General features: G+C 56.1%; 1 protein-coding gene across 1 annotated transcript; it reads left to right on the forward strand.

Moving 5' to 3' along the window:
• The first annotated feature begins 923 nt into the window (after window positions 1-923).
• On the forward strand, window positions 924-9,651 carry LOC142907816 (uncharacterized). Its single transcript, XM_076057627.1, has 3 exons — window positions 924-1,014; window positions 7,646-8,458; window positions 9,540-9,651. Exons 2-3 carry the CDS (start codon window positions 7,659-7,661, stop codon window positions 9,649-9,651), a joined length of 912 nt encoding a protein of 303 aa, XP_075913742.1. The 5' UTR covers window positions 924-1,014; window positions 7,646-7,658.
• Window positions 9,652-11,089: the final 1,438 nt, after the last annotated feature.

Raw genomic sequence — 11,089 nt, forward strand, 5'->3', positions numbered from 1 at the left:
TAGAGTGATAGAGAGAGGAGTGAGAGAGAGAGTGAGTGGGTAGAGGAGGAGGGGAGAGAGAGTGATAGAGAGTAGAGAGAGAGAAGGGAGGAGAGAGAGAGAGAGGATGAGAGTGAGAGAGGAGTGATAGAGGAGTAGAGAGAGAGGGGGAGGGGAGAGAGAGGAGTGAGGGAGTAGAGGAGAGAGTGGGTAGAGGAGTGAGTGGATAGAGGAGGAGGAGTGAGTGGGTAGAGGAGTGATAGAGGAGTGATAGAGTGGACCTGAGTGAGTGGATAGAGGGTGAGAGAGAGTGATAGAGGAGTGGGTAGAGAGAGAGAGGGAGAGAGATAGAGTGAGAGAGAGTGATAGAGAGAGTGGGGTAGAGAGTGATAGAGAGAGGAGATGATAGAGGAGTGAGTGGTAGAGAGAGAGAGAGAGGGGGGAGAGGGGAGAGAGAGAGTGAGTGAGTAGGGAGGAGGAGTAGAGTGATAGAGAGAGGAGTGAGAGAGAGAGTGAGTGGGTAGAGGAGGAGGGGAGGAGAGTGATAGAGGAGTAGAGAGAGAGAGAGGGGAGAGAGAGAGAGGAGTGAGAGTGAGAGAGGAGTGAAAGAGGAGTAGAGAGAGAGGGAGAGAGAGAGAGAGAGTGAGAGTGAGAGAGGAGTAGAGAGAGAGAGAGGAGTGAGAGTGAGAGCGAGTGATAGAGGAGTAGAGAGAGAGGGGAGAGAGAGAGAGAGGAGTGAGAGTGAGAGAGGAGTGATAGAGGAGTAGAGAGAGAGGGAGAGAGAGAGAGAGAGTGAGAGTGAGAGAGGAGTGATAGAGGAGTAGAGAGAGAGGGGAGAGAGAGAGAGAGTGATAGAGGAGTGAGTGAAGAGAGAGGAGTGAGTGAAAGAGGAGTGAGTGGAGAGAGGAGGAGGGTAGAGAGAGGAGTGATAGGAGAGTGTGAGGAGTGGATAGAGAGAGGGGGAGAGGGGGAGAGAGAGAGAGGAACATGGCGGCTATGATGGAGGAGCTGCGAGCGTAAGAGAACAGGCCCCAGGTTAGTTTTATATCTCTCTGTCTCTCTCTGTCTCTCTTCTCTTGTCTCTCTCTCTCTGTCTCTGTGTGTCTCTCTGTGTCTCTCGCTGTGTCTCTCTGTGTCTCTCTTTGTGTCTCTGTCTCCCTTTGTCTGTCTCTGTGTCTCTCTCTGTGTCTCTTTGTCTCTCTGTCTCTGTGTGTGTGTGTCTCTCTCTCTGTGTCTGTGTGTCTCTCTCTGTCTCTCTCTGTGTGTCTGTGTGTGTGTCTGTGTGTGTCTCTCTCTCTGTGTGTCTGTGTGTGTCTCTCTCTGTCTCTGTGTGTGTGTGTGTGTGTCTGTGTGTCTCTCTCTGTGGCTGTGTGTCTCTGTCTCTGTGTCTCTCTCTGTGTCTCTCTCTGTGTGTGTCTGTGTGTCTCTCTCTCTCTGTCTCTTTCTCTGTGTGTGTGTGTCTGTGTGTCTCTTTCTGTCTCTCTGTGTGTGTGTGTCTGTGTGTGTGTCTCTGTGTGTGTGTCTGTGTGTGTTACTGTGTGGGGAGTGGTAGTGTAGTGGTTAGCGCTACGCTGCGCTATGAACCTGGCGACCCGGGTTCGATTCCCGCTCACGGCCAACACCAGTGACGATTATCTGAACCGATCCCGGGTTTCCCCTAGGTCGACTCAGCCTCAAATGAGTACCTGGTGTGGTGTGTAGTAAACATTGCCACTAGGGAGACAAAGGCGGTCGGGCGTGGTGCTGGCCACCCACCCCCTCGTGTACCGTTCCGGCCTTCATAGGTGCTCGCTAACAGCACTTGCCCCTACAGTCTGTTAAGGCTATATGGGGGGATCTTTGTCTCTGTGTGCGTGTCTCTCTGTGTGCGTGTGTCTCTGTATGAGTGTCTGTGTGTCTATCTGTGTGTGTGTCTGTGTGTGTGTCTGTGTGTGTGTCTGTGTATGTGTGTGTGTGACTGTGTGTATGTGTGTGTGTCTGTGTGTGTCTGTGTTTGTGTGTGTCTGTGTGTGTCTGTGTGTGTCTGTGTGCGTGTGTGTGCGTCTGTGTGTGTCTGTGTGTTTGTCTGTGTGCGTGTGTGTCTGTGTGCGTGTGTGTCTGTGTGCGTGTGTGTCTGTGTGCGTGTGTGTCTGTGTGCGTGTGTGTCTGTGTGCGTGTGTGTCTGTGTGCGTGTGTGTCTGTGTGCGTGTGTCTTTGTGTGTGTCTCTGTGGTGCCGGACGGCAACTCTGTCGTGGACAATGCTGTGGGGGGAGGGCCAATTCCGATTGGCTCCTCCCCTCATGGCGTCTGTGACCACCACAGGGGCTAAACGGGGGCTCTGGACGGGTGCGAGGGGCTGGTAACCCCTCCACCTTCAATTAATTAGCCACCAAACCACGAGTTAAAAATTTGATTAAGCTTGTGCCGGAGGCCCCGGGGGGACAGGAGTCTATGACGTCTCCTGGCCAAACCCCTTTTGGCGGAGCCGGGAGAATGGATCTCTACCCTCGGGGCTCCTCCAGAAACAACGAAAAGCCACTTCGTGTGGCCACGTGGAATGTTCGAACGCTCACTGCGGAGGAGAGGCTGCCACTCCTCTGTCGGGAGCTGGACCGGTACCGTCTGGATCTCTGTGGCATTCAGGAGGGTCCAGTAAACCGGTTCTGGCTCCTGCCATCATGAGGGGTGGACAGTCCTCTACTCGGGGCAGCAGACTGCCAAACAACAGGAAGTGGCACATCTTCTGAACAAAAGAATGAAGGGGGTGTGGGAGCGTGGCGGTGAGGTGTGGGAAGGTGTTAGCTCCAGGCTACTTTGGGCTCGCCTTCCCATCAACCGGAGGCGAGGAGTGGTGGTCGTGGTTACTTATGCCCCCACTGAAGACGACCATCCGTGGAGGGATGCAGGCAAAGCCGATGAGTCAGATGCCTTCTATGACCTCCTGTCATAGGTGCTGGCTAAAGTGGCACCTCGGGATAGAGTTATCTTGTTGGGTGACTTCAATGTCCGAGTTGGTTATGATGCTGGCACCTGGTCTGGAGTGATTGGAAGGCATGGGCCTTCCAATCACAATGGTAGGAGGCTGCTAGATTTTTGTGCAGCCAATGGGCTTGTAATTAACAACACGCTGTTCCGGCATCGGCGCATCCACACAACATTATGGTTGCATGCCGGGTCCAAGCAAGAACATCTGCTGGACTACATAGTGATGGAACAGTGGATGCGGGCCCATGTCCTTGACACCAGGACCTACCATGGAGCTGATCTGTCCACTGACCATCGACTTGTCAGCTGTAAGATGCGCCTGCCATTCTTCCACTCCGGTGGTGGGTGTACACCCAGGACCCCATTCCAACCTAAAGTGGCCTGGTCTCAGCTAGCTTGCAGCTGGGGTTGGCAGCGTCCCCCACTCCTGATGTCGAGGGTAAATGGGCGAGGTTTAGGACTGTGGTTCATTCAGCTGCAATGGCTGCATTGGGTACACGGTCCAGACCTCCCCAGAGACCCTGGCTGACAGAGGAGGTGTTCAGGATGGCTGAGAAAAAGCGACAGGCCCACTCTCATCGTCTACAGCATCCCACGTGGGAGAATGAGGAGGCTTATCGCAGCCTTCACTCGGAGGTTCGGAGAGCCGCGAGGCGCTGCAAGGATGGGTGGTGGTCGCGGGTTTGCCGAGAGGAGATGGAGTCTGCCTCAGTGGCCCGCGATCACAAATCTCTATTTAACCCCATCAAAAAAGTAACTTGCAGCACCACACCTATAACCATCCTTAAGGGAAAGAACGGTGATCCAATTTCTGACCCCCAGGAACAGGTTTGCAGATTTTCTGAGCATTTCCGTGAGGTCCTGGGAGGGAAATCCCTCAGCCTTGAAAATGTCGTGGCACAAAGTGAGGATGACCCTGCTGAGGCTGCGGTGCCTCAAATATTGGCAGAAGTAGTCACCCCCTGTGAGTGGCTGGCTGAGGTACCATCTGTTGAGGAAGTACTGAGGGCGATCCGGAGTTTGAGACCAGGAAAGGCAGCGGGCAGAGATGATCTCCCAAGCGAAATGCTGAGGGAGGGTGGCATTTGTGCACAGACTGCCCTATATGACATCATAACAACGGTCTGGACCACTGGACGGGTTCCGCAGGATTGGAAGGATGCCCTGGTGGTCCCCCTTTTTAAGAAGGGGGACCGCACAGACTGTAACAACTACAGGGGCATCTCACTCAACAGTGTGCCGGGAAAGGTCCTGGCAAGGATTTTTCAACATCACCTTGCCAGGCACGCTGAGGAGAGGCTTGCGGAGTCCCAATGCGGTTTCAGGAAAGGGCGGTCCTGCACAGATGCCATATTTTCTGTCCGTCTGCTACAGCAGAGATGTAGGGAATTCCAACAAGACCTACATCTCTGCTTTATTGACCTGGTCAAGGCCTATGATACCATCAGTAGGCCTGGGCTCTGGGTTGTTCTTCGTGCTTTTGGAGTACCTGACCCTCTGCTTACGATCATTAAGGACCTTCATGATGGTGAGCGGGCCCGGGTAAAACTACGTGGCCGGGAGTCGGAGCCATTCCCTGTTCACCTTGGGGTGCGACAGGGATGTCCTCTGGCTCCCGCATGATTTAACGCTCACTTCGACCGCGTAGTTCAGGACGTTATTCCACGGCTGCTGGTTGTGTCTGTGTAGCAAATGAGAGCTCTCTATCCCGTGCAGAAGTGAGACGTCCAGATTCAAGGTCTCTCTTTCGATAGGACGATGACACTTTTTGGCACGAACGAAGCTTCAGACGGCATGAGACGTTGTTTTGCCAAGTGATTGAGCTCAGAAATGCCTCCTCTTATTGTAACATCGAGTGATTTAACTCCCCTGCCCAGCCACACACACACACACGTACACACACACACGCACGTACATACACACACGCACGTACGTACACACACGTACGTACATACATACGCACACGCATACACACGTACGTACATACACACATACGTACATACACACGTACGTACATACACACATACACACGTACGTACGCACATACACGCACACACACACATACATACACACACATACACGTGTACGTACACACACATACACGTGTACGTACACATACATGTGTATGTGTGTGTACATACACATGTATGTGTGTGTACATACACATGTATGTGTATGTGTACATACACATGTATGTGTATGTACACATACCACCACCACGCCCAGCCGCCTTTGTCTCCCCCAGGTAGCCTCTAGCAGGGGCAAGTGCTGAGACAGACAAAGCTCCCCCAGGTAGCCTCTAGCAGGGCTGTAGGGGCAAGTGCTGGGTACAAGGACAAAGCTCCCCCAGGTGGCCCCTAGCAAGGCTGTAGGGGCAAGTGCTGAGACACAGACAAAGCTCCCCCAGGTAGCCTCTAGCAGGGCTCTACGGGCAAGTGCTGAGACAGACAAAGCTCCCCCAGGTAGCCTCTAGCAAGGCTGTAGGGGCAAGTGCTGAGACACAGACAAAGCTCCCCCAGGTAGCCTCTAGCAGGGCTGTAGGGGCAAGTGCTGAGACACAGACAAAGCTCCCCCAGGTAGCCTCTAGCAGGGCTGTAGGGGCAAGTGCTGTGTTAGTAGCGAGTAGCAGCAGCAGCGTCTATGAAGGCTACCGGCACTGTGGCTATACACAGGGGGGGTGGGTGGCCAGCACCAAGCCCGGCCGCCTTTGTCTCCCCCAGTGCTAGCGATGTTCACAACACCACCACCCCCACTACACCACCATCACTACACCACCACTACCACCACCACTACACAAACATCACTACACACTACCACTACACCACCACTACACCACCACCACTACACCACCACCACTACCACCATCACTACACCCTTACGGCTGCACTGTGGCACTCATGTTGAGGCTGAGTCGACCTAGGGGAGGCCCAGATGTACCAGGTTTGGATAGTCATCATCGTGGCCGTGGTCTATCCACTGCTCGATTGACGATTAATGTGGTGGTGCTGTAGTGGTGGTAGTGTAGTGGTGGTGGTGTAGTAGTGGTGGTGTAGTGGTGGTAGTGTAGTGGTGGTGGTGTAGTAGTGGTGGTGGTGGTGTAGTGGTGGTGGTGTAGTGGTGGTAGTGTAGTGGTGGTGGTGTAGTAGTGGTGGTGTAGTGGTGGTGGTGTAGTGGTGGTAGTGTAGTGGTGGGTGGTGTAGTAGTGGTGGTGTAGTGGTGGTGGTGTAGTGGTGGTAGTGTAGTGGTGTAGTGGTGGTGGTGTAGTGGTGGTGGTGTAGTGGTGGTGGTGTAAGTGGTGGTGGTGTAGTGATGGTGGTGTAGTGGTGGTGTAGTGGTAGTAGTGTAGTGGTGGTGTAGTAGTGGTGGTGTAGTGGTGGTTGTGTAGTAGTGGTGCAGTAGTGGTGGTGGTGTAGTGGTGGTGGTGTAGTAGTGGTGGTTGTGTAGTAGTGGTGGTGGTGTAGTAGTGGTGGTGTAGTGGTGGTGGTGTGGTGGTGTAGTGGTGGTGGTGTAGTGGTGGTGGTGTAGTGGTGGTGGTAGTGGTGGTGGTGTAGTGGTGTAGTGGTGGTGTAGTGGTGGTGTAGTGGTGGTGGTGATGGTGTAGTAGTGGTGGTGTAGTGGTGGAGTGGTGGTGAAGTGGTGGTGGTGTAGCGGTGGTGGTGTAGCGGTGGTGGTGTAGTGGTGGTGGTGTAGTGGTGGTAGTGTAGTGGTGGTGTAGTGGTGGTTGTGTAGTAGTGGTGGTGTAGTGGTGGTGGTGTAGTAGTGGTGGTGTAGTGGTGGTGTAGTGGTGGTGGTCGTCCACTGCTGGATGATGCTTGGGTGAGTGGAGTGGCTAGGAGATGTTTACTACCTCGCCTGGTCTACAGGAGGTCGTGGGTTCGATCCCGGACCCTGACACCACAGTGGCTATGAGATGTTAACTACCTCGCCTGGTACGCAGGAGGTCGTGACGCCTGCTGCTGCTGTCTGCGTCTCTCTCCCCGTGGTGGTGGTGTAGCGGTGGTGGTGGTGTAGCGGTGTTGGTGATGTAGTGGTGGTGTAGTGGTGGTGGTGTAGCGGTGTTGGTGATGTAGTGGTGGTGTAGTGGTGGTGGTGTAGCGGTAGTGGTAGGGGTGGTGTAGCGGTGGTGGTGTAGCGGTGGTGGTGGTGTAGTGGTGGTGGTGGTGTAGTGGTGGTGATGATGATGGTGGTGGTGGTGTAGTGGTGGTGTGGTGGTGGTGTAGTGGTGGTGTAGTGGTGGTGGTGTAGCGGTGGTGGTGGTGGTGTAGCGGTGTTGGTGGTGTAGTGGTGGTGGTGGTGTAGTGGTGGTGGTGGTGTAGTGGTGGTGATGATGATGGTGGTGGTGGTGTAGTGGTGGTGTGGTGGTGGTGTAGTGGTGGTGGTGTAGCGGTGGTGGTGGTGGTGTAGCGGTGTTGGTGGTGGTAGTGGTGGTGTAGTGGTGGTGGTGGTGTAGTGGTGGTGGTGGTGTAGTGGTGGTGGTGGTGCTGGCCACCCACCCTCTGTGTGTGTAGCCACAGTGCCGGTAGCCTTCATAGACGCTGCTGCTGCTGCTACTCGCTACTAACACAGCACTTGTCCCTACAGCAGCTCTGCTAGAGGCTACCTGGGGGATCTTTGCCTCGCGTCCGAGTGTGTGCATGGTGCTTGTACTGTCAACCGTTGTTATGTTTTTTACTAATTTTTTTTGCTGAATTCTTTCCCCAGCAGGCCCAGCGAGATGGCGGCGCTGGCTCCGGAATCGGCTTCGCCGAGATCGCCGTCGAGATCGCCGCGGCCGGCCGGAGCCCCGGGCGTCTCGGCCAGCGCCGGTGGCGACGCCGGCAATGGGGACAGACCGGCGATGGGCGGCGGCGGTGGCGGTGGCGGCCGGCAACTAACCCCCACCACCACCACCACCACGGTGGACACCACCACTACAGACACCACCACCACCGTGGACACCACCACTACAGACACCACCACCACCACCACCGTGGACAGCACAGTAACCACCGCGGCGGCGGCACCGGCGGCCGCCGCCGGTGCCGCCGGTGCCGCCGGCGTTGGCGGTGCCGGTGGCACCGGTCGTCAGCCTCCCGCCGTGGAGCCGACGAGAAGCAGCCTCCGGCAGAAGATGCGGAGAGCCGCGGCGATGGAGAGGAGAGCACGGGCCGGGGTGGAGCCTCCGACACCGCCACCACCGGCACCACCGGCACCACCGGCACCACCGCCGGCACCGCCGCCGGCACCGCCGCCGGCACCGCCGCCGGCAACGCCGAAGGTCGTCGGTGGCGGTGGTAGCGGTGGTGGTGGTGAGAAGGAGGAGGTGAAAAGTGGTGGTGGTGGCGGTGGTGTTAAGGAGGAAGACGGTGGTGGTGGTGGTGGTGGCGGTGGTGGTGGTGGCGGTGGTGGCGGTGGTGGCGGTGGTGGTGGTGGTGGTGGTGGCGGTGGTGGTGGTGGCGGTGGCGGTGCAGCAGCGGTCTCGGTGAAGAGGGTCGCATCGGCACAAGCAGAACGCAGACAGACACAGCTGCAGAGGTGGGTGGGTGGTGGGTGGGTGGGTGGGTGAGTGAGTGAGTGGGTGGGTGGGTGGTGGGTGAGTGAGTGGGTGGGTGGGTGGTGGGTGAGTGAGTGGGTGGGTGAGTGAGTGGGTGGGTGGGTGGTGGGTGAGTGAGTGGGTGGGTGGGTGAGTGGGTGGGTGGGTGGTGGGTGAGTGAGTGGGTGGGTGAGTGAGTGGGTGGTTGAGTGGGTGGGTGAGTGAGTGAGTGAGTGGGTGGGTGAGTGAGTGAGTGAGTGGGTGGGTGGGTGGTGGGTGAGTGAGTGGGTGAGTGAGTGAGTGGGTGGGTGGGTGGTGGGTGAGTGAGTGGGTGGGTGGGTGGTTGAGTGGGTGGGTGGTGGGTGAGTGAGTGGGTGGGTGAGTGAGTGGGTGGTTGAGTGGGTGGGTGAGTGAGTGAGTGAGTGGGTGGGTGGGTGAGTGGGTGGGTGGGTGAGTGAGTGGGTGGGTGAGTGAGTGGGTGGGTGGGTGGGTGAGTGAGTGAGTGGGTGGGTGGGTGAGTGAGTGGGTGGGTGGGTGAGTGAGTGGGTGGGTGGGTGGTTGAGCGGGTGGGTGGGTGAGCGAGTGGGTGGGTGAGTGAGCGAGTGGGTGGGTGGGTGAGCGGGTGGGTGAGTGAGTGGGCGGGTGAGTGAGTGGGTGGGCGGGTGAGTGAGTGGGTGGGTGGGTGAGTGAGTGGGTGGGTGGGTGAGTGAGTGGGTGAGTGAGTGAGTGGGTGGGTGAGTGAGTGGGTGAGTGAGTGAGTGAGTGGGTGGGTGAGTGAGTGAGTGGGTGGGTGAGTGAGTGAGTGGGTGAGTGAGTGAGTGGGTGGGTGGGTGAGTGAGTGGGTGGGTGGGTGGGTGACTGGATGAGTGAGTGGGTGGTTGAGTGAGTGAGCTCCCGTTTCTTGGATTAACCGATTCTCTCCTGCGTTGTGTTCCATCACCACCACCACCGTCACCGTCACCACTGCCGTCACCACCACCACACCACCGTCATCACCACACCACCACCACCACCAGGAGCCTGCGTTGTGAGCTGTGCCGCTTCTCCACTCGTGACCCACGACTCTTCCTGCGGCACGTCCAGCGGCACAACGAAGTCCACTACCCCTGTGGGCACTGTGAACACGCCAGCATCACCAAGGGCGACTTACAGCGTCACCTCATCACCCACACGGGCACATTCCCCTTCAAGGTGACTACCACTCACTCACTCAGTCACTCAGTCACTCACTCAGTCACTCACTCAGTCACTCACTCACTCAGCCACTCAGTCACTCACTCAGTCAGTCAGCCACTCACTCACTCAGTCACTCAGTCACTCACTCAGTCACTCACTCATTCAGTCACTCACTCAGTCACTCAGTAACTCACTCAGTCACTCACTCAGTCACTACCCCTGTGGGCACTGTGAACACGCCAGCATCACCAAGGGCGACTTACAGCGTCACCTCATCACCCACACGGGCACATTCCCCTTCAAGGTGACTACTCACTCAGTCACTCAGTCAGTCACTCACTCAGCCACTCAGTCACTCACTCAGTCAGTCACTCACTCAGTCACTCACTCACTCAGTCACTCACTCAGTCAGTCACTCAGTCAGTCACTCAGTCAGTCAGCCACTCACTCAGTCAGTCAGTCACTCAGTCACTCACTCACTCAGTCACTCACTCAGTCACTCAGTCACTCACTCAGTCGCTCACTCAGTCACTCACTCAGTCACTCAGTCACTCACTCAGTCACTCAGTCACTCACTCAGTCACTCAGTCACTCACTCAGTCACTCACTCAGTCACTCACTCAGTCGTTCACTCACTCAGTCAGTCATTCACTCACTCAGTCACTCACTCAGTCACTCACTCAGTCACTACCCCTGTGGGCACTGTGAACACGCCAGCATCACCAAGGGCGACTTACAGCGTCACCTCATCACCCACACGGGCACATTCCCCTTCAAGGTGACTACCACTCAGTCACTCACTCAGTCACTCAGTCACTTACTCAGTCACTCACTCAGTCACTCACTCACTCAGTCACTCACTCAGTCAGTCACTCAGTCAGTCACTCAGTCACTCAGTCACTCACTCAGTCACTCACTCACTCACTCATACACTCACTCAGTCACTCAGTCACTCAGTCACTCACTCAGTCACTCACTCACTCAGTCACCCACTCAGTCACTACCCCTGTGGACACTGTGAACACGCCAGCATCACCAAGGGCGACTTACAGCGTCACCTCATCACCCACACGGGCACATTCCCCTTCAAGGTGACTACTCAGTCACTCACTCAGTCACTCAGTCACTCACTCAGTCACTCACTCAGTCACTCACTCACTCAGTCACTCACTCAGTCAGTCAGCCACTCACTCACTCAGTCACTCAGTCACTCACTCAGTCACTCACTCAGTCACTCACTCAGTCACTCAGTCACTCAGTCACTCACTCACTCACTCAGTCACTCACTCACTCAGTCACTCACTCAGTCACTCACTCAGTCACTCAGTCACTCAGTCACTCACTCAGTCACTCAGTCACTCACTTAGTCACTCACTCAGTCACTCACTGAGTCATTCACTCACTCAGTCACTCACTCAGTCACTCAGTCACTCACTCAGTCACTCAACCAAGTCACT

This window comes from Petromyzon marinus, chromosome 83 (assembly GCF_048934315.1).
Source record: "Petromyzon marinus isolate PM22_M1 ecotype Great Lakes invasive population chromosome 83, UKy_Petmar_22M1.pri1.0, whole genome shotgun sequence".
Lineage (NCBI taxonomy): Eukaryota > Metazoa > Chordata > Hyperoartia > Petromyzontiformes > Petromyzontidae > Petromyzon > Petromyzon marinus.

Bases quoted from the DNA above. Each gene is read 5' to 3' on its own strand.
- LOC142907816 (XM_076057627.1), top strand. From the start codon at position 7,659: ATGGCGGCGCTGGCTCCGGAATCGGCTTCGCCGAGATCGCCGTCGAGA. The intron at 8,459-9,539 runs GTGGGTGGGTGG...CGGCACGTCCAG, and splicing joins AGACAGACACAGCTGCAGAG to CGGCACAACGAAGTCCACTA.